General features: G+C 37.0%; 1 protein-coding gene across 2 annotated transcripts in view; it reads left to right on the top strand.

Moving 5' to 3' along the window:
* The window catches only part of CREB3L1 (cAMP responsive element binding protein 3 like 1), a 493540-nt gene that overhangs the window by 313570 nt on the left and 155999 nt on the right, over window positions 1-23971 (top strand). For both annotated transcript variants that reach the window (XM_044082632.1, XM_044082631.1), the window contains exon 3: window positions 3213-3385. In XM_044082632.1, coding sequence (XP_043938567.1) covers window positions 3213-3385 — 173 coding nt within the window. The remainder of the gene's footprint in view (window positions 1-3212; window positions 3386-23971) is intronic.

Below are 23971 nucleotides of genomic sequence, written 5' to 3'. Positions count from 1 at the left end.
GCTTAGAACAGCGATTTTTTTTCCAAGGGAAAAAAATATCACTGTTCCAAAAAAAAAAAAAAAAAAAAAACCACTTAAAACATAACATAAAATTATACCAACTCCGAGATCACACTACAGTGATGACAATGGCAAAGAAACTGACACGGCCAAGCAATTTCTTTCCCAGGGAAAGAATTTGCTTATATGCCGCTTCATCATTTTGCCTTTTCATCTTTTCAAGTTTGACCAAGGCGCATTCGAAAGAATGCTTCTTCGGTCATCAAATAGGAACCCATTTTGTGAAGTGTGCAAAGCCTGCATAACTATGTTACTTGTATTCAAATGTGAACTGATTTCTACATATGGAACTTAAGCAAAGCCATTAAAAAAAAACAATTAAATTCCCAAAAATATTAGCTATGATGTTTTCAGGTGTATGTTTGCTGGCAGGACAGTAGAGTAACAAAATATTTTTTTAGAACTCTATTTGGGAGGTATTGAAATTATTAACGAGTGGAGTGTCACACTCCAGGTTTGCACCCCAAATGAGAAATTGGGCTAGTGCTGATTGGAGTGATTACGGTGTTCAGTGACAAGGCCACCCATGGGATTGCGGACACTGTCAAGTAGAAGAATGTGTGCCTCTTAGCTTCATTACTGAATTAGTGACACGTTAGGTGACCTGGAAGCCCCTCACTTTTACTCTTTCTGGGCTATCCTGGTGAGACACAAAAAAATGAGCCTTGGTTTCTGCCAACACAGGATCTGGTCAATTTCTACTTCAACGAATGTGAACGGATGTACTCAAGAGCTCTTGAAAATTATAGATATGTGCTATGACAACAACAAACTTTGCCAAATCAGGAACAAATGCCCGAGGTACCTCATTCGGCACTGAATTTTGTGATGGTGCTATATCCCACGTGTCTATTCATAGCACTCCACTTCCAATTCAGCTATCTACTGATCCCACATGCTTCTTACTACACACATTCTTTTTTCTTACTACATTTATGCACAAAAAAGAGTTGGCAATCTTAGGGAAGTCTGGTACTGCATTAACTTTGTCTAATTCTAGTGTTCACAAAACAAATTACCATCAGATTAATTGCTGCAATCTGCTTTCCAGAAGTAGATGGAGGTTTGCATCCACTAGATAGACCTTTTGAGATCATAATCCTTTCCATTTACAGTTCTTCAATCTTCTACACTCATACAGCTGTCAGGGCTTTTTTCTGGCTGTCCCCCCCCCCTTTTTTTTTAGAAAATCCTTTCTAAAATGCTGGTTTTCCTTCTGAGATACTGTAGGAATGCTTCTACAAACAACCGTCTTACAACATGCATTATGAGTTAAGGTTTACTCTCTCCCTCTAGTGCTCACTGTAACATCTTTTTGGTCTGATCATGTAAATGAAAGCAAACTGTTGCCTCTGTCCCTGATGAAAGCCCACAACAGGATGTTCAGAGCTGTAGGTCATTTAAGCCTTCGTCATCATATGCAGGTTTTACTGTGGAAGGTATATGATGCGCATGAAAACAAACACTCCCACTGATATTTCTTTTCTTCCCCAGGCCTCTGCTGAAAAAGGTCTACTTGCCCAGTTGGACATCCTATTAAACAATTGTAAAATAAATAAATTACAAGGGAGACAAATTAATACAAATTGATGGAAAAATTAATAATCTATCCAACAAACAACTGGCCCTGTCCATGTATCTTCCATTCACACATTCTATATTAGTTATAGATTAGTTGTCAGGTAATCTTTCTTATTCTGTCCCTCTCTCATCTAAGCTAATACTCGTTTGTCCTTTTTTCATGTCTTTTACTTCTTTTATCTTATTCTTACATTAATTTGTAAACTCGTTTTATATTCAATCAGTTAATGCCCATGTTATTCACACCATCTCATTTCGTTGCATCATACTTTGTGTTACTGTGGAGCCCAGGCCATCTCTGTAAACTAGTTTTGCTGAGTTGGTCTGTCCTGGTTAACAAATACAAAAGTAATGCAGAAATAAAATTAAATAAATAAAACAAAGGATGTTTTGTAACTCTCATGTATATTGCATTCATTTTCACCTGTCATCCTATGCCATTGCCTACCAGAGCTGTGGGGAAGCTCATTTAATTTGTTGAGCTCATATCCTTTCGGCCCAGTTTGCTGCTGCGGAATTTTCACATGATCACCTGGAAAGTGCATTACCTGCACAGATCCTGGTATTCTGCTTGGACAGTAGCCCTCTCTTGTGCTGTTAGCACTACTAATCTTAGTAAAAGCTACTTACTCTTATCAATCACTCTGTATTTAGTTGTGTAACAACTGAAATGTGTTAAAAGTTAATTAAATGTGGAAGCTAAAGAAAAATGCTTCTTTGGCATCTCAATTTGTGCGTTTACTATTCTCCTTCAATTAAAATGCTCTGTAAAGCTCGGTCTGCCATCAGCACTGCCATATTTAGCAACTCAGTAGCCAGACCATAGGTGTAATTAATTAACTTCTATATCTTTTTAGTTTATTATTTTGGATGTTTAATAAGTTGTGTTTTTTTTTTTGCACTGTGGTCATTGAGCCTTATAGTTCATTCATTCCCTGCTGTCAAGGGACAAAGGTATCAAGGCCAGAGCCATTTGTGAGGAGGACTGGGGATTTCTATTAAAGCTGTAATTCTCCATGCATACTTGAGATAGTGTTCAGTTGGTTGGCATGCCATAGAATATGCACGCTACTCATTGGTGTGATGTGATTAGTTTTCCCTGTCCCCTTGTAGAAAAGCACCTCCACATGATCTCTGGTCTTCAGCACGGACCCAGCCATGGAATATGTACCAACAAGAATAGGGCCCCCCCTGAAAATGAGTGGATGCTTAAGTCGTATCATTCTTGTCCTTCCTCATACCAGCTCCAAAAGCCCTTGAGCCACTAGGCCTACTTGGGTCACCTGGATCCTACTTGGGCCTTTATCTCTGTATGCCAGTGGAGCTGGCAGTGGCTGTAGTTATGCTTGTTTAATGGTTATGTTGTCCTACCTTTCATGTGTGGTAAGTGTGACCTCTGCTGTTATTTGTTTATTTTTACAGTACAAGCATCTTTTAGTTGCTCGTCTTCTAATATGTATCTTTGGAAAATGAGAATGGTGCTGAAGTGCTGACTGCAAACAAGGGACTGCAGTTCCTTCTGAGAATCTTCCAAAGTGTTTTAATGGTCTCTCTTTCTCTCAACGTTTTAGAACCAGAAACTGGTCTGTGGACATTGGGTGCAGAGCTGACTTCCATTATGGTAAAACAAGAGCAGAACCCAGTTCCAGAACAACCTGCTCCCCATGCAGGTACAGCAACTGCACCTCCACCTGCAGTATTTAACTTCCAGCTGCCTACAAGAATAGCACCTGTGGAAGAAAAGGTAAGAGCACTGTCAATGTCGTGTCTGAATAGTGGTACAGTCTGTCCTCTCATGCAGTCAGTGATCAAAGGCCTGCGGTAAATGTGTCTTAAAGAAATGCATTATCCCTATTTGGGCAGTGCAAGTGACTAATGTTTACACCATGTCTCATTTCAGGAAGTGATGTGATATACCATAAACAGGCATGCATGTGTGTGCCCTTTATCCAGTGTAAAGATAACTAGATTTTTCTAAGCTATACATACTAATTAAGATATATATATATATATATATAGAGAGAGAGAGAGAGAGAGAGAGAACAATTACATTTTCTATTTGTTTAAACATTTTTGAAGTATTTTTTTTCTGATGCACTGCGTATTGTTTGGCTGTGTTAAGCTGCGATGTCATCTTAAAAATGCAAACTTTAAATACGTTTGGCTTCATAGTCTAACTGTAGGAGTGATTGCTCGAGTTTTGATTTTCTAGATGCGCCGGATGTGGACTCATGACATAAGACAGATGGAAAATCATCCAAATGATTTGCCACTGAATCCTTTTTCCAAATAAAACCGACCAAGTAAGAGGAAACTCAATATGAAGGTGTAACCAAAGTATTAGTACATCAGGGTTGGTTATCTTCCAGTTTGGTTGGTTTTAGTGACTGAAAGATTTGACGAGCAGGATTCACTGAACTTCTTAACAGGTTTCCTCTTCATATCAGTTGGTTTTCCCATTCCTTTCACTTTGGTGTTAAATGACTGGTCCCAATTACAGCCACTGGGTATAAAGATGCAGTCATTATATTATCATATAGGATATTCACCTGCTGTTCAAGGTGATCTTTAGCTGCTTTTCAGTCCACTCATAGAGTTCACTCTATATTTAATCACGTGATCATAACGGCAAACATTGGATATAAAGGTGCAGTATGTGAACATACCAGAGACATAATTATAGCTGCATTAGCTGGTTAATATTTTCAATGCTTATGCAGCTACCCTCAAGGAAATATTTCTGCCACAAAGGCAGTGTTCTAGGTAGCCATCCAGTTTTATTGATGTTCTGCTTTCCCCCAGCCATTTGACCCCAAGATATTTTTCGAAGCACACCCTCTACCTTCCAAGCTCATGTAGTCAGTTTGGCAAAGTCCATTGACCTGTTGCCCCCCCCCCCCCTTTACAGGCAGTGACTCAGTAACACCCAGAAGTGGTAGGAAGCTGCTGGCATTTGACTGAACCAAAGAATGCCTTGGCAGCCATTACACTGCTCATACAGAGCTTTTTTTTCACCTTTGTGATTAGAATACATGCGGTATTTGAAGAAGCCTGATTGTACTTCACAAAAGTCATAAAAATCCTTTTAGAGCACACATGCCTTAAGGCATCCAGCAGCCCAGAACAACAGAGAGTCAACATGTGTGAAAGAGATTTCAGTACTTTATTAGTACTTCTTGAAATTGCTCCTCAGAACAAAGGACCTAATGTGATTTAGTCTCTTCAGAGACACCTGTGCAGATTTACTGAACTATAAAAAAGTTTAGTTACAAATGTGATGTCAGCATTTAATCTTTAGGAGAACGTGTAAATGTATGACATCTATAAAAATACGTACTGTTTAAGAAAACAGAGACATTGTGTTTAAATAATCAAGAGTACTGCAATAAGTTTAAATAAAAGCAAGTGAAACTAATTGGGCTTACTTGTAAATACGCCAGAGAATCTGATTTTTCAAGATGCTAATAAACTATAGAAAGTAGTTCTCTGTATTGTAGGAGCAGGACATGCTGCAACTTCACTGGCATCAAAACACTGAAATTAGTCATATTTCCATGTTTGTGTACTCTGAATCTAATGTAAGTTGTCAGTTCCACTGGAGGGCAGCAGTTCATAGTCAGTCATTAATCATACCTGCATTTCTCAATTAATCCGAGTTCATCCTCAGACTGCTGCCGTTTGCAACCCAGATGGGAATCCAGCCACTGTACCTCTGAGATGGCTAAGCTAGATATTTATTTATTCTTTCCTGGAGTAATAATATAACTTTTTTGCCTTTTTAGGAAAACCCTTCCCTCTCAGCTAGGCCCACCTCTTGGTCTATTTGGCATTCGCTCTGTCAGCACAAAGGTGTCATGCCTTACATGTGTTTTCAAAAATCATCTTTTAACTCCTCTCTCTTTCTTTCAGAACCCAGCATTTTTTTCATATTGGGTCAGAGTACTGGAATAAGAATGTAAAGGTCCACAAAATGTGTCAAAACACATTCATACAGTGACTTGTAGGCTTCACGGAAGGTCTAGGTAATCAGTGGTTTGTATATGAACTGAGTGGACTCTGGTTTATGCATGGTGACTGCTTTGGCACAACATGGTGCTGTGAATGTACACAAGCATGTCATCTTACAAAATGAGATTTAAAAAGTCTGTGTAGACTTGACAGGTGTCATTGAAAAAATGTCAGTGTCAGAGAGGCTATTCCTTGACTGGTCAATGTTTTCACTCACTTGGTTTGCCATAAGTTTCTAGCTCCTAGGAATCCATAGATAGACTGGACGAAATAAGACAAGTACCAGCAACAGAGTTAGTTGGGTAGCAGATTTAGTGTTTTGAAAAATGGTATGTATATACATAAACCAGTGAGGTGGGTAGCTTTCATATGTTCTTCAGGGCTGACAAAAACTGAAATACCATATTCTTCTCCCCAGATGTGCTGTAAAAATGGGCCATGAACTTTGTGGGACTACCCAGTTAAATTTCTAGTAAAAATACATAGTCTCATTAAAAAATGTCCATTTTAGATATTCCAAGTAAAATTCAGTTTTAAAGATTATGTACACAGTGTCACTCAGAACATTTAATCCAACTGTGGTATTACTGGCTCCTGAATAAAAACTATAAAGATTAATTTCAAGGTTCAGAATTTTGTAATGGAGAATGTACGAGTTTAACCAGATTGTTATAATCCTAGCAGAATCAGCATATTCTTAATGTCTTAAACTGGATAAATATTTAAAAAAAATGCAGTACATGCTTTAGTTTCCTGCTTTTCTGTTGAACTGGTAAATGATCTCCTCTGGACACCAGCAGCAACTGACTGCCATATACAGCTGGCTAGAAGCTCGTTCTGATATGGTTCATAAAGATGTTGTTCCCACTGCCACCTATATGGCACAGGCAAGGCCCAAGACAGTACCATCTTCAGAGAGCCATTGCTTGATAACACACATGTACTATTCTTAAACTTCTTTATGACTGAATGGGTAAATCATTTTACACAGTTATGGAACAAAATAGTAATCCTGAACATGAGGGTTTAGACAGCAAACTCATATTGCTAAGTTCTAGCTAAAACATGAAAGTTGTAACTGTACTCTGAAATTTCAAAGTTTCATTTCTCTAATAATTTAAAAGCAACATTTTAGTACATAATACAAACAATTTGTGAAAAATAGTATGCTGTAGAATAGACTTTCGGCTTTTCCCAGTTAGGGGTCACCACAGCGGAACTCCGGTCCCCTCATGGTTGGCAGTGGATTTTACGGTGCCGAGTTGCCAGCCCAACGCCCAACTTTCAATGAAGACATGCCCATTCATGCTCTCACCTATCTGCATGTCTTTAACATCACTCGACCGCAGGGAGGACATGCAGACTCCACACAGAAGGCACTCCAGCCGAGAATACATACAGCAAATAATGAGTTTGGGGAATAGATGAACAAGTCACAGAACATTACGAACAGCACCAGTGAAGATAAGTTTGTGCAGAGGTTTGGGAAAATGACAGGTACATCTTTAATGAGACAACAGATATACAGGTTTAGCAGAAGTGCAGTCATCCACTGTGCCAGTAAATCAAAAACTTGCTTATGGAAAATACAAATTCTTCTTTCATAAGGTTTCTTTCCACCAAAGTGTAACAGCTACAGAACTGTTTGAGAATAAGGTTAATGTATCAAAAAGTTCTAATAATCCATTCAGAAGTAGAACATGCCTCTTTGGAAGTAGTGTAAAAGTTTCTTATTGGAAATGTCATCACATGTGCACGTGCGCACACACCCAAACACACACATACACAATATAAGGGAGTAAGCATGTCACAAGATGGTGTTCTCTGAAAATGACACTACAGATGCATACTTGGTAAGGGGAAACAAGATCATGACAAGAATGAACAAGAGTCTTCCCAAAAAGTCTGAAAATACTGAAGATGACCGTTCTGAATTTTTCTCTCATTCCTCTCTGTAACCACTGATCATCCTTCCAAGCCACTCTGTTGACCCATTCTTTGCTCTGGACATGAGTGTACTATGGTCCTTTCATTCACCTGGGGTGACAGACATGTGCACTAGGAATAATTCTATCACCCATGTGGGAGTTCAGGATTTTTACTTTTGCCCTTGTGCTAATGCACCCATTTACAACCCTGATGTTGAACTTGCACTGGGCATTGCTTAGGACTGGCATGAATTTCCATGACTGATGTAAGCCCACAGACACCCTCCCCCAATTTTAAGAAAATGCATTCATTGGCTGTAGTCTCTCCAATAAGAAGTTGAACGGAACATGCATTCCCAGGCATCTGCCCCTTCCCTCCCACCCTTAATAAAGTCAACTAACTTCACGCCTCATTCTCCTACAGCTGCCATATTGGTCCTCCAGTGAGATCATAGGAAGGTACTAGGCTAACGGCCCCAGGGCCCTTACAAGCCTAGCCAAATTCAACCCATGTTCCCAAGGATGACCACTAATTAATCACAGGATACTTGGTTTATATTTAGGGGCTGTACTTACTCAATTGTAGGGACCATCTATAAAGCAGAAGTGACTAATGAACACATAACACACCAACACCTGAATTTGTTATATGCAATGCCACTAAAGTTTCTCTTTTGCCATTGTGGACAGCGCAACATTCACTGACAAGTATTAACTCATATTCCACACAGCTGTATAACAGCTGTTACACAGACTGTAGCCAGCTTTGGGGATGGGCAACTTCATCCAATTGCAACATGATTATTTTACCATTTTTAATGACCCATTATACTAAATGTCCTTGAACCTACTGATTCACACTCATTAAAATCTGACAAATTCTTAGAACAGAGGCCAAAATTACTAAACAGTAAAACAGAAATATGTTCCAATGGCATAATTATTACAGGAATGACCTTTGTTTGCAACATTCACAATGGAGAATCTGGTGATACCAAAATACAATATCAAGCAGTGTTACAAAGATTTTACAGAAAATCCAGTTAAATGCAATGAATGCAAACTAGGAGTTAAGTCAGATTGCTAAACCCAGACTAGTTTACTCACAGGTAGTAGGTAGACAAGTAAGGTAGTTTGGTTTGTCTGAAGAAATCATGACATGATTAAGACATTCATCTGCACAACGTAGCCCTAATGTTAAAAATAATTGCCATTAATGTGTTTTTCGGAAGTAAAGCAAAGACTTGTCATTTCATTTAATAACAGGTTAGCAATGCAGTGTTACTGTTTTGGCATTAAATATCTTAAGAGTTTTGGGGAGGAGTAATTTTTGTCTTCAATATTCTATAGGTTCCCCTTAATAAAGCTTCATACTTGTACCTACATAACTGTTACATGTGTAAGGCAAACTTTTTTACAAAGCTACTGGTGAGAGAGTGTTTTGCCCCGAATGCCTCACATACTGTAATTTGTCATCTAGTTACAAACAGCATAAACTGATTAATGGGTGCCTATCTAAGCTCTGTACCAAGATTGAACCCCAGCAGCGGTGACACTGTTTGTTCCTAAACAAAGTAACATAGTTGTCATAACGTTGCAGGCCCCTCATGACATCCACTTATGTTAAATTCAGCTTCTAAAGCTGCCAGGTCATTCATTTAGTTGCTTATTTTATGATTCTCAATGCATAAAGGGATTAGTCCTAATACCTCCAACCAGATAGTAAATTGTATTTATTGTTGCTAAAACTGTTGAGAATTATGTTTTGAAGGACATGACTGCAGAGATAGTTTTGTAGAAGTATTATATGAAGAGATGGTTTTCTAAGTGTTACACTTTGCTAATGTTTTATGGTATTGGCAGCAATTTTGTATTAAAGTAGCTTGGTAGGGAAGGAAAAAAGCAGATATAAAGTCAATAAAAGAGGCAGTAAAGTAACATGGATGGAAATGAAATATGCACATTTGTACAATGTCTATCTTAAATTTCCTTTCTACCGATTAAAAAAAAAAGACCATTTCCATGACCAAGCCTGAAAACTGTAATTATGCAAAGGCAAAGCTCTGTGCTTCAGTCTGTATGGTAAACATACAAATCAGTACGTTTTAGAGTGATACGAAGTAAATATAAATGGTGTACTTTAAACAAGAAATTACATCAGCATTACAAGTTTCATGCGGCGATTTTAAAGCAAGCCTGCATTCTCTTCCAAGATGGCGTCACCTAGATTTCTGGATAATGGTGTGGAGAAAGGAAGAACTCACTTCATTCAATGTATTACAGTAGAATGTTTGCACGGTAGTGTTTCCTTTTCGATTTTCAAAGCCCAAGCAGCCACTGATGTTGTACACTGTAAAATTATAATCAGGTCAAGGCGTTGCTCCACTCCACTATACAAGTTACTGGGCATTAGCAAATACAGAAAGAACAGTGTACAGCATGCCCTGAATGGTGGTAAGTCAGGCTGACAGTTATTTTCTGAATGACTTCAGGTTGTAGTGCCACAACATTTGATTTTTTATTTAGTTCTTTTATCTTGATTTTAAGTGCGTGGTTACTATAAGGAATTAATCCTCACTGTTTCTAATAAGATAGATTAATTTTGTACTGACACTGCAGTGCAGCTTAAGGACACACAACATTCCTGAGTGCACTGCACTTTGGATGGGACATTAAACCAAAGCTCTATCTACTTGTCATGTGGCAGTTCAGGTGGATATAGAAGATGCAGTAGTGGCACTTAGCAAAAAGTGAAGGGGAACTTCTTCGGTGCCCTCTCCAAATTTCCCTTTGTTAGTATGAGTATCACTATGGGTCTTTCCTGCAAAGATGGTGTTGGCCTAGTGGGACTAAGCCGGTTAACAAAATGTAACTAGCTAAACAGACAAACGGACATTTAAATAGCCAAGAAAAGCATATGGGAGATCACAGCATGAGGTTAGACATTTGGTTTGGTGAATAAAATCCATTACTATTGCTTTATTGTAGCGTTGTCGCCTCACAGTAAGACGCTGTCCAGTTCGACTCTCAGTTAGAGCGTCTTCAGCCTGGAAAAATGCGTGAATGGGCATACCTTCATTGAAGGTTGTGCATCAGGGCTGGCAACTCGGTACGTAAAATCAACTGCCAATCATTAGCAGACCGGAGTTCCGGAGTTGATTCATGGGGTTTCTTTTCCCATGTTATGCAGCAGACTATTCGAAGTTTCACCTTGTTTAAATCACATTATGCATAAACTGGGTCTACATGGCACTAAAAACCACACGTTCATGCAGCTAGTCACTTCCGATGGAAACATGACATCCAAAAGAATTATTGTTTAGCACTGGACAGGGAAGCACAGAGTTGGAGAACTAAAATATTTGGCAGTAAGACTGACAGCCACATTGTATCAGATTACACCTAAAGGGACATAGGAAAGCAACCCAGGTGCTACTGATACAGACCCTGAAGCATATATCAGACATTTACTTTGAGGAGGAGATTGTCTAAAGCTGACAGTACAGCATGCAGTTCAGTCAAAAGAAACAATTCAAGACTTTTTACATTCCTTGTGGGAGAAATCTGGGCACTTTCCAAACCTGATAAAGACAGCCCTTGTCAAGAATACTGAAAAACTCTCAGTCTTGGTTCAATAAATGTATTATGCATCAGTTCTGTATTTCATTCATAACAACACAGGCTCCATAGGGTAGAAATATCTCAAGTTAGTACGCAAATTATACCAACATTAAAAATGTAACAGCTTTTACAATTCCCTTTACCAGACTTCTAGTATACAATTCATTTGGACATCTGCAGGAACACACACTGTACCATGACAAAGACTGCCATTTTTGACTGTAAGGTAGTTAATTACGTCTGTGATCTGATCAGCGAGTAATAATATGACAAGCACAACACTGTATATGTTTTGGGAGTTCATAAAACCAGTGGATGCAAACTAAGCAACAGAAAAAAAATATCTACTTCAGTAGATCTAATGTACAGAATACCGAAACTCTAACAAAACAAAAAGACTGCAAATTAAAAATACTTAGTGTAACATTTCGAAAGTTGAAAGAATGAAGAACCTGGTGTGCATGTCCGACAACACTGACGTTATGAATGGGGATCACTCACAACACAAAACAAGAGGTACTACATTTAATTTAAATTAAAAATATATTGTTTTCAACGTTTTTACAGGGGGGCAAGCCCCCCTGCACCCACCACACCCCCTGCTAATTATAGATACCAACTCAAAGATCGCACTACAATGGAGAAGAGAGTAAATTTTCTGATTCTCGCTGTACTATGATATTCAGAAAATCTGAAAAATATACATTTTGATCTAAAATCAACTGTAGCCATTTTGTTTGCAATTTCTATTCATTACATCCGAGTGTTGTCAGGCATGCGCAGTAGGTGCGTTGTTCTTACAACTTTTGAAATATTACACTTTCAGTATTTTTAATTTGTGGTCTTTTCATCTCATTATTTAGACTTTCAGTTTTCCGAATATTTGATCTACTGAAGTAGATCCGTATATATGAAATGTAACTGGGTCATCCTATATATTACTACTACTGAATTAAAATACAGCTGCCTTAAATACTTGCTTCATTATTTTGAACAAGGCACTTGGAAAAAAAATGCCAACATACATTATTTTAATGTGAGGTTTAACAGAATCCTGAGTTAAAAGAAATCACTATTAAAACAGACCTGAAAGAACACTTTTGGGGTAGTCAGTAAGAAGGCAGACAGTCACAAATGAGGAGTTTATTTTATGGCTTCAGACTCTGGTATGGATTTATTTAAGCAACATCTGTTTTGGTGTATTTTAGAGGCTCCTCAATCTGCAGGAAGAATTATTTTATTAGGAACATGCATGATGTGGATCTTAATGTTTTAATGCAGCTGCCTGAAAATATTCTATGATGGTAAAGTTATGGGCAGCCTTTGTAGTCAGAACTATAAGGCCAGGTTCTCAAGCAGGCATTCACTGATGGACAGTACAACACATGCTGTAAGATACCCCAGTTTATAGTCATCCAGAAAGTGGTTTTTGTAATCACATATAACCTAACAAATACTTCGGAAAACTACAAAATGCATATGGTTTTATTATACTAATACAGTCATAAAAAGTGTCTGTGCAAAAATGTCACCTAAAATTGTAATGATACATTAATGTATTGTTTTGTTAACCTGATAAGTGAACTCATCTTTTATGGACCATATGTAATGTATATTATAATATTTTTTAAAAGTAGATTTTGGGAACTGGAAGGAAATGTAGTACTTCAAGAACACACACGCAGACGTGGACTGAACACAGGCTCGTAGGTTAGTGCTAGGCTAACTGATCTTGCAGGCTGTTTTAAGCCTAGCTAGTTATCCAGTTTGAGAATCATACACAAAACTTTGTGTCTGTAAGTGAACACCTTAATCATTTTACCAAACCACAAACCCCTTTCAATTTCCAAGAAGGCCTGTTCTACAACAATGGCTATAGTACCATCAAATGTTTTTGTAGAAACTTTCAATAATAAATTTACCATTCCTACTTCAGCCTCACTTGAGATGTATTTTGAGACCTAAGTGCCTTAAGTAGAGTGTTTCAACATACATAACTCAAGTTTATCCACCACATAGAACTGACAGGGTTCTAGTTTTGAAGAACTCGTGTTTGTTTCCATTAACCTAAAGAATATATTCCTTTAGTTTGTCTGGTACATTATACATTAATGTTGGTGATCTATGCAATCTTTTCCTGTCACTAAGGTAACACTAAATGTTGTAAATTAGGTATATGATACTGCCTACATGGTAGTGTAATGCAGACAGCGAGCAGGGGGTCAAGAATAAAACCTACATACTTCAGCTAGGAGGAAGAGGTCATAATCACTCATTTTGCGCTACCTAGTATGTTATGTCTGAAAATAATCATTATGCTTTGTAAGATACTTGGTTTTCTGCAGTTATAACTCTTCTAAACTATATGATATGGTCTCCACACAACAACCACAATGAAAAATGCATTTAGTCCTCACCCACTACTGCATTTGCCTAGAAGCTGAAATGCCTGCAGTTTTCCAAAAGGCTGTTCTCCCTGAACACGACAAGGCCAAGCATTATGACCAGGAGTTACAGAATTATATTAGCATGGTAACAGCTGTGACAAAAAACACAAGGCTGGAAAATGAACTGTTGAACTAAGGTTTTTCATCTTTGGTGCTCCATGTTGAGCAGTCAGAGCCATTAGTCATGGTGTGCATGAAATAAGTAAGATGCTGTCTGCATACGATACCAAGGATAATCAGAAATGGCCAAAAAAGCAACACAAATTACTGTTAAAATAATGGCACACTGGCAGGTGTGACAAACTACAAGTGCTATGGTAATTTCATCTAGTGTTGTCTGCTGTTTGAGGGAACCTGTCATTTATGAATTAAAGCTTCCATGTCCCAACTGAGCCTAAGTGGAAATCAACCAATGACTCCGAAGCTGAAATGAGTGATAATGATTCAGTGGTGCTAAACACACTAACCAGAACTCTAATTTGGCAAGTGACAGATGTTGAAATTAGCTTTTAGCAGAGCTTTCCACAGATTCTCTAGATCCCTAAAGTCTCACAATGTTTTAAAAAGAACATATTTAAAAACTGTGGTTGCTGACAGTGTGATTGTGTAATGCCACAAAAGTACACTATCACTAAAGATATTAAGTTTAAGTATCGGTGGTCACTTTGAAGTAAATACGTACTTTATCTGGCATTTGTATTATATTTCACTAGGCCATTAGAACACACTGCCCATGCTCTGGAATAGGCTTCTCATACATGTCAAGCAGAGCACCTCACTGGCCCTTTTCAAGAGAAGTCTTGACGAGTGTATGAGAAATAGAAAGTTCACCCTGGGGATCACTCCAGTGGCTCTACTTGATAGAGGCACCAGGAACTAATGGTGGCATGATGCCAAGGCACTTCCATGGGCTAGACTTGTAAAGGCTCCAGGGCCATTAGCCTAGTACGAACCTGTGAGCCTATGGGTAAGACTGACCCAAACACTTCTTTTAATTTTAAAAGCAAAGTGTTTCTAAGCTTTCATAGTCATGCTCTTTAATCATGGTAGAAAATTGCCTGCACTAAAATTAACATTACCCTTACTGCCAGTAAGGGTAATTAACATTACCCTTACTGGCAGTTTTCTGCTTGTTGAGAAATGGCTCGGCTATTCTGATGGTTGCTATGAAATGTTATATCTCAGTAACTATACTGAAAACAACACTTGCAGTGATAAGTAGTAATCTAAAGAATTAGCTGCATGGGAAGATGATTCATCTTGTAACTTCTCACAAATGAAACTATGTTGTTTATGTTCCTCTAGAGAAGCTTGGAAAAAGATAATAGAAAACAATGCAGTCAGCTGGTAGGAGTGAGAGCGTATCCACTGACACAGGCAGCTCTCCTTGGTATGTGCACAAGAATCACTGCTACTTCAGAGAGGAAACTCTGTTCCCCATCCCAAACACTGCACATTCTGAAGGCTAAGCCACTACCCTGTGTGTCATTCAATCTGTTTGGTCGTGGGGTTTCAAAGCTTCCATGGTTGACCAATGGTGGCAGTTACGTGGAACCTCTGGCACACTAAGACCTTTCATTAGTCCTCTGGCTCAGTCATTATATTCTTCATGTTTATCAGACATGTGAGAATGGTTGCATTTGTCCAGAGTTGCTTTTGGGATGGACATTTTGCCTTCATCAATTTTTGGCATTGCTGAACCTTTCTGTTTCTGCTAGCAGCTGTGAAGTCAGTTTTATTTTAATAATTCCATTTCTGGAATGGTTACTGTTGAAAGTTATGTTAGTACAGTCTCCTGATGCAGAACTGATCCAGTCATTATTAGCTTCATTCATGCCTTCTCCAGCAGGACTGCCCATGGCCATGCTTAATACAGTTTGCATGGATCTTAGGTAATTTCCATCTTCGTTTCTATATTGCTGAAGTGCATATTCTTAGTCATTTCTTAAGATCAATGGAGACAACAGATGGAATAGTATCCCTGCAAGATCTTTACTTGGGCAATGCAGTTTGTCAGTTGCTCATGCATCCTCAATCAAGATAACACTTTTTACTCTATCACTAGAGTCATGTACACTGCTTGCTCTCATGCATTAATTACAGATGTTCCTACCTTGGCTTTCTTTGGGGAGATGACTCACATGGAACCTTCCAGTGGACTATTGCATACAGATGACAGTGGAATAAAGCAGCATTTAGGTGTCTTTTTGTTGGTCTTTGTCTCACTACCCCGCCTTACAGTAGGTTTTTCAGGTTAATCATTACTTCATTACACTCACTGAATGTTTGATCATGGGAAGATGGCTGATGTCCATTTTCAAGAAACACAATCTCCAAAGGAGAGCTTGTCCTTGGCTGAACTGACATATGGGCAAGGTGCTGCTGGGGACAGATTTTGGTAATTTAATCACTGCTCTTTGTAGTTATATCACATTAAAATTAACCTTAGCAACCACAGTCCCCTTTGCTAGGATGCAGCAGGATCTTGAGTCTCTTTTGTCTTGAGGCTTGATATGACCTTATCTGCTAGGACTCGGAACAGCTTCTTGCTGGCTTTTTTTTTTTGGATTGTTGTTCTTCAGTCTAACTCCTTGGGATGCCTTGTGTGTGTTCTGAATCATGAGGACCACACTATCGTCTACTGTACATCCCTGTCTTCTTGGTCTCTGCCTGTATATGGTGACACATCTTGTAGGCTGGCCATTTAGCATCATGCAGCCCACTTGGACCTTCTCAAAGGGGTGACAGTAAGCTTCAAATCAAGAACAGTGAGGAACGGCAACTTCCCTTGGGAGCTAGGCAAAACCTAGATGTTGTTGTCAAGCATCTCAAAAGGATTAGCTAGAGACTATGTCCGTCAGTTGATAAAGATTGAATTTTCCCTGTGCAGATATCAAATTTATTTGCCATGCTATTCTATTCTGTTATATTCAGAGAATGGTGCCTGTCAACTACTCACCCTCCAGCCTTCTGTTTAGGTAGTACTGTGTTTCTTGCTGTCTATTTTAGCTTGCTTTCCTTTACCTTGGTGAGAAAACAAACACTGGAAAATGGAGGGGAGGTGCTTATTCTATCTGGGAAAATGATGTCTGTTAAACTGAGCATGTGCTACATTCTAAGTCTTATTGGTTAATAAAACTTGAATTCTCCAAGCGGATATAGCAATGTACCTCTCAACCTCTTAGTGTAAGAAATATGGACAAAGCCCAACAAAATAGGGGACAAAGGCCCAAAAATAGGGACATATTTTAAATATTGCTCTTATAAACTTAGAAAATTGCTAGAGTAACCTGGTTTGTTTTAACATATGTTTTCTGAAGGATTTGAAGTCTGAAACTCAAATGTATGCCATTATTTAGTGACTTCAATCCTCAGATCTTCCCACGGATTTGCCAGAAAGCCACAAATTTTAAGAGGAATGAACCAAAAATAAGAGTAAAAAATCTGGATATTCTTTGAAGATCTGGACAGTTGAGAGGTATGATAGCAAGTCGGACCTAAACTGTCCCTTATTGTGCAGACTGTCCCAAAGTGCACCTCATATTTTTGCCCTTACCCTTGTACAGTTTTCTGATAAATTACTAAGGACTACAGTCAGACAATGAAAGCAAAAATTACAGTTTAATACTGTTCAGAAAACTGCATGTTCATGCAAGACCTGTTGTTCTATTAATTTTTAAGTGAATTAGAGTAATATTAAAATTGCCTTGGATTTTGGGACTTAAGTTCATATGTTGGTACTAGGCTATCGACCATAGGGCCTATACAAGCCTAGCCATAACAATTCCCTGGATATTTCTTCCCACAATATTTACTTCCCTGGACCCCTGTCTAGCAGGGTGACTGATGTGATCCCCAGGGTGAATTTCCCATCTCCCATCCAATCCGTCAAGGTTCCTTTTGAAGAGGGCCAAGGAGGCACTCTGCTTGACATGTATGGGCAGTCTATCCCAGAGTATGAGGAGTCTCTGGGTCAGAAACCTATCCCTCCAGCATGTTTTGTTAATTTTGATGACAATGTTTAGATCCCTGGAGTGTGTGGTTCTGAGGGATTGGGATTTCTTTAAGTGGAGCATGTCTAACAGCTCAGGGTTTGACATGGCCTTGTATGTTAAGCAGAGATCACCTCTGAGTAGACGATATGCCACAGAGTATAGCCGGAATTTTTTTTGACGGTCAGCATAGGGCATCTGCTTTAGGCCTGTGATTCTACTTAGTCCCTGCATCATGTCTGGATTTGCCCATAATTTTTAATTCATAAGCGAACTTAAGAGGCAAGATTAGCATTATGGGAAGTACATAACTTTCATTTCATAAAAGGTGATTTTATACAATTTTACTGTCGTAGCTTATAGGTTTATACGCTAGTAATGCTTTTTGCAGACATTCTAAAATAAAAAACTTGATTTGTAAAATCATGATAATACCCCATTTTCAAATGTTAGCGTTGCATGGCTGCATAAATAGGAGATCTGCTATATGAAATTTATTTTTTTCCACTTTGTGAGCAAGAGTGCTATACAAAAATTTTCCTTATAGCTAAAAAATGAAAGATGCCACATCAGCCACTCTTATTTTGATGGACTGACGATAACCGGAATTACAGGCTCTTGTCAAAACTTGGACAGTATCTGTATAGCTATATGTACTGAATTCTGTAATGTGCTGCCATATTTTTAATGTGTAGTTAAATGTCTCCACAATGCATGCCTTGATTTCATTTGTGGTTATAAATGTTGAATGTTTTGTTTTTCTGAAATTGTCTAGAGAGCGGCATTTAAAATTTCAGAAACTTCATCTGTTTGCAATATTATGCAAAGTTTAAGATCTGCAGATTTTACTAAAATTGTTTGAATGCCTGCGTTATAGTTTTACCAGATTTACTTTTTAATACCCTACCCAATGTATATCTTGAGAAGACATCAGTCATTCTTAAAGTAAGATTAACCCCATTGCTAGCATATTTACAAGCTCTGTTTGCCATAGTGTGCTTATATAATGTTAATGACACTCTTTCAAATTATGTACTTTTTTGAGGATTTCTGCATAGTTTAAGCATCTCATAAAGATGACCATTCTGATATGCATTTATAATGCATATGTTGGATAGACTAAGGTAATATCTTATCCAGTTCTACTTGAAATTCTGTTAGGAACACAATTCTGGGGGAGTGACTGCCATATGAGGGAACCTAATGCTAAAATACATATCAGTAATAAAAAAAATACTAGTTAAAATAAGTTTCCCATTGTAATCTGAAAAATATTTTTAACTTCCTTCAAAAATAAGTAGGATGCATATATGGAGTGTATAAAATGTCAACATGGGTCCATGGCAGTCAAGTGACATGAATGACAGCAGTTCATAGAGATGACAGTTGAAACTACAACTTTAGGCCGAAATGATTCACTGCTAAAAGCAAAACTTCTTACAATCCCAGTATCATTTTAGGCATTTATGTTCAGGTGTAAAATATATGTAAAAATCTAGAATGGAAATGCCACTTACAAGAAGTCCAGCATCTTTCTGTCACTGGTCCCTAAACTGCAGCCACTGAAGACATTGTAGTTAATTATGCTTACCAGCACCTGACCCTTGGAAATTATGGTTAGTTTCTCAAATTCTTTGAATAGACAGTTTTGTGGGTCTTATTAACCCATCATTGTATGTGTTCACAAAGTCAGGTTTACCACTGCCCGCTAAACTATATAGCAGTTAATCAACACTAAAATCAAGCTACTACATCACTGAAAAAAATGCTGACAGGATTTATCTATTTGTTTGTTTTTGTTTACTTAGAAAGTCCGACTAGGTAATATCCATTTTCAGCAGATGCCTTTGGAGAAAAGCTCCATTTGCTTATATTACATTATAATAAGTTCCAGTCAAACACAGAGTAGTTCCACATCTATTTACATTTATACATGAACAGTAGTTACATTTATACCAAACAGTAGTTACATTTATATTTATATACAAACAGTAGCTACATTTACATTTATACACAAACAGTAGTCACATTTATATTTACATTTATATACAAACAGTAGTCACATTTATATTTACATTTATACACAAACAGTAGTTACATTTATATTTACATTTATACACAGACATACTTACATTTATATTTACATTTATAAACAGTTACATTTCAAAATGCATTTATACACAAATAATAGTTACATTTCTATATGCATTTATACACAAATAATAGTTACATTTATATTTACATTTAAACACAAACAGCAGTGACATTTATATTTACATTTATACACGCAGTAGTTACATTTATATTTACATTTATACACAAACACTAGTGACATTTATATTTACATTTACACAAGCAGTAGTCACATTTATATTTACATTTATACACAAAGCAGTCACATTTATATTTACATTTATACACAAACAGTAGTTACATTTATATATGTATTGTTACGAAAACAATAGTTACATTTATATTTCCATTTATACACAAACAGTTGTTACATTTATATTTCCATTTATATACAAACAGTTACATTTATATTTACATTTATACACAAACAGTAGTTATATTTATATTTACATTTATACGCAGTCACATTTAAATTTACATTTATACACAAACAGCAGTCACATTTATATTTACATTTATACACAAACAGTTGTTACATTTCTATATGCATTTATACACAAACAGTAGCTACATTTATATTTACATTTATACAGTCACATTTCTATATGCATTTATACACAAACAGTAGTTGCATTTATATTTACATGTATACACAGTCGTCACCTTTATATTTTAGGGTTACCACCTGTCCCACTTTGCGAGGGACAATCCCTCTTTGGGCAGTTGTGTCCTGCAAAAAAATTGAAAAAATAGCAAATGTCCTGAGAGTTTAGGACAAAAATATTTCCTATATTTTACGTAATAGTTGCATAAGACAGTTATTCTGTATCTGGAACACCTAAATGTTAAAAGAAACAGAATTTGTTTGTGTCTTTCGGCTTTTCCCAGTTAGGGGTCGCCACAGCGGAACTCCAATCCGCTAATGATTGGCAGTTGATTTTTACATACCGGATTGTAAGGCCTGACGCACAACCTTCAACAAAGGTACGCCCATTCACGCATTTCTCCACGCAGAAGACACTCTAGCTGAGAATCGAACTTGAACAGCGTCTTACTGTGAGGCGACAACGCTACCGCAGCACCACCACCACGGGTTAAAAGCAACCAAAATGCTACAAGAATAAGCTTTTATTTAGGCAAAAAAGTGAAGTTCTGTCCTTTGTACTGGCCGTGGGTATGTTTCACCTTGCAAAATCGGACGTTTGTACCAAAAATGTCCCACTTTGGGCATTTGAAAAGGTGGCAACCCTATTATATTTACATTTATACACAAACAGTAGTCACATTTATATTTACATTTATACACAAACAGTATTTATGTTTATATTTACATTTATACACAAACAGTAGTTACATTTATATTTACATTTATACACAAACAGTAGTTACATTTATATTTACATTTAAACACAAACAGTAGTTACATTTATATTTATGTTTATACACAAGTAGTTACATTTATATTTACATTTATACACAAACAGTAGCCACATTTATATTTACATTTATGCACAAACAGTAGTTATATTTAAATTTACATTTATACACAAACAGTAGTTACATTTATACACAAACAGTAGTCACATTTATATTTACATTTATGCAAACAGTAGTTACATTTATATTTACATTTATAAACAAACAGTAGTCACATTTATATTTACATTTATACACAGACAGTAGTTACATTTATATTTACATTTATACACAAACAGTAGTTACATTTATATTTACATTTATACACAAGTAGTTACATTTATATTTACATTTATACACAAACAGTAGTCACATTTATATTTACATTTATATTCAAACAGTAGTTGCATTTATATTTACATTTATACACAAACAGTAGTTACATTTATATTTACATTTATACACAAACAGTAGTTACATTTATACACAAACAGTAGTCACATTTATAATTGCATCTATGCAAACAGTAGTTACATTTATACACAAACAGTAGTTACATTTATATTTGCATTTATACACAAACAGTAGCTACATTTATATTTACATTTATACACAAGTAGTTACATTTATATTTACATTTATACACAATGTAGTCACATTTATATTTACATTTATATACAAATAGTCGTTACATTTATATTTACATTTATACAGAAACAGTAGTTACTTTTATATTTACATTTATACACAAACAGTAGTTAACATTTATATTTACATTTATACACAACCAGTAGTTAAATTTCTATATGCATTTATACACAGACAATAGTTACATTTATATTTACATTTATACACATACATTCTAAGATTTTACAGATGTGGAAGTTACTAAAAAGAAATCCCAAGTGCAACTTAGTGGATTGTAGTCAGCAGTTATGTATAAAAATTGTTTTGTCATTTCAGTAAGAGGTTGAGAATATTATTAAGGAGAGTATTTGGAGAATATCATACAGAGAACACAATGGTTTAACCTTTTGATGAGAATGTATAAGACCAGGATTGGTTAAGATATTCAAATGCCCAGAATCCGAGGTAAAGTTTAAATATTGTTCTTAAGAAATTTAAAGTTGTTAACATAACAGATTTTACATTAGCATGCATTTTACTGAATATCAAGTCAAACTCAAAAGTCTAGCATTGTTAAATGTCTTCAGTCTTCAGTGTTTTGCCAGAAAACTACATTTTTTACAAGAGATAAGTTAAAGATAAAGCTGGGCAATCTGCAAAATTCTGGAATATTTTTTCAAAGATCATCTGTTTTACAAACTTCACAGTTTAAGTTCAGATCTGGAGCCTTCAGGTCTTCAGGTAGTTTAATAAGCCCTTTTCGAGGTTCATCTTGATGCACCATTGTGCAAGTACTACACAAGTAGAGGAGAGGATTGCCCAGATTTGGGCTCACTGTAAAGTTTGTGCAGGCAGGGGTGGGGAATGCGGTGCTTACAGGTACACTATGCTTGACTAACATACGCAATGAAAACTAGCCACCTGCTTACCAAGTAGAGCAGAACAGTAATTGCTACACATTACCAACTTATTTTGCACATTAAGCCACCCTTGTCACACTTGACAATTACCTCACTCACCACAAAAACATACATATATTGACAAAAATGACATTGTTTGGCTGTAAAATTAAATCCTTTTAATTGTCCCTTGGAAATATTCTCTTACAGCAAATTAAGTGTAAATGTCTAATTTGCAAGAGAATGGTGCACTTGCAAATGTTTCTAATGAATACCTAGCTGGGTGAATGCCTTATATTTGCACCTAATTTACTGTTATTGAATGCTGCAAACAGTGTTGCTGTTTTGATAATTTATTGTTATAGGTAGTGGTAATAAAAGCAGTGTTTGCCTGGACACTGGCATGACTTTCCAAATACTGTAAGCGATGCTGGTAGGTAGCCATTTTGTAATGTGTATCAGTGTTGTGCCTGGCTGAATACAGTTGTGGTGAATGAGAGGGTAAAGTGGGTAGTAGCTCTCCTTATATCAAAAGGATAGTAAACACATTGACTTGTGCCTTGCAGGAAAGGATGTGGTGAGTGAAGAGGGGTTTAGAGGGGCAGTAACTGCCCCTTTACAGGAGTAAAGAAGTATAGCTGTTAGGTTAGTGATTGTTAAAAACATTGGACTTTCCAAACTTACAGTTTCCCTTGTACATGATATTCACTTCCTTCTTTAACAGCAGTGCTCTTTGGGCAGCCCCAGAGGCTTCTGCTGATGTGCATGTCATGCATCAGTAGGAGCTGATGCTGTGCATTTCTGGTGAGTCCTGACCCTTGCAATTACCCACTGGTCACTTTAAGTTCACCTAGGTTACATAGTGAGGTATTTACAGACTAATCTTGCACATAATGCTACTGTTCTAATAAATGAAGTTTAGACTTATTATAAAATCCTCTACATCACAGTCCACAAGTTTACCCTTCACCACTGTTGACACTCCAGATGTTACCACATGAGAAGTGATGGGTTCAGAAATTCCAGTAATTTCTTTGTGCATTAAGAAGCAAATGGAAAGCTGGTTGTGCACAATGGCATGTGCTTTTTTTACCACCTCCTCAAATGGCATCAGCACCCCTACTACCACTATCCACATCATATCCTCCAAAGGGGTTTAAACCCACAGGGGGTAAGACATGCCCATATTTGTCCTTGCTTGTGCACCAGGGAAACTGGCATACTTGAAGCAGGCCATAAACAGCCTTGTAACATATTTG

This window comes from Protopterus annectens, chromosome 9.part0, assembly GCF_019279795.1.
Source record: "Protopterus annectens isolate FY-2018-M chromosome 9.part0, PAN1.0, whole genome shotgun sequence".
NCBI lineage: Eukaryota > Metazoa > Chordata > Ceratodontiformes > Protopteridae > Protopterus > Protopterus annectens.
The sequence above is the reverse complement of the archived record's forward strand: the minus strand, read 5'-3'. Positions and strand labels throughout refer to the sequence as shown.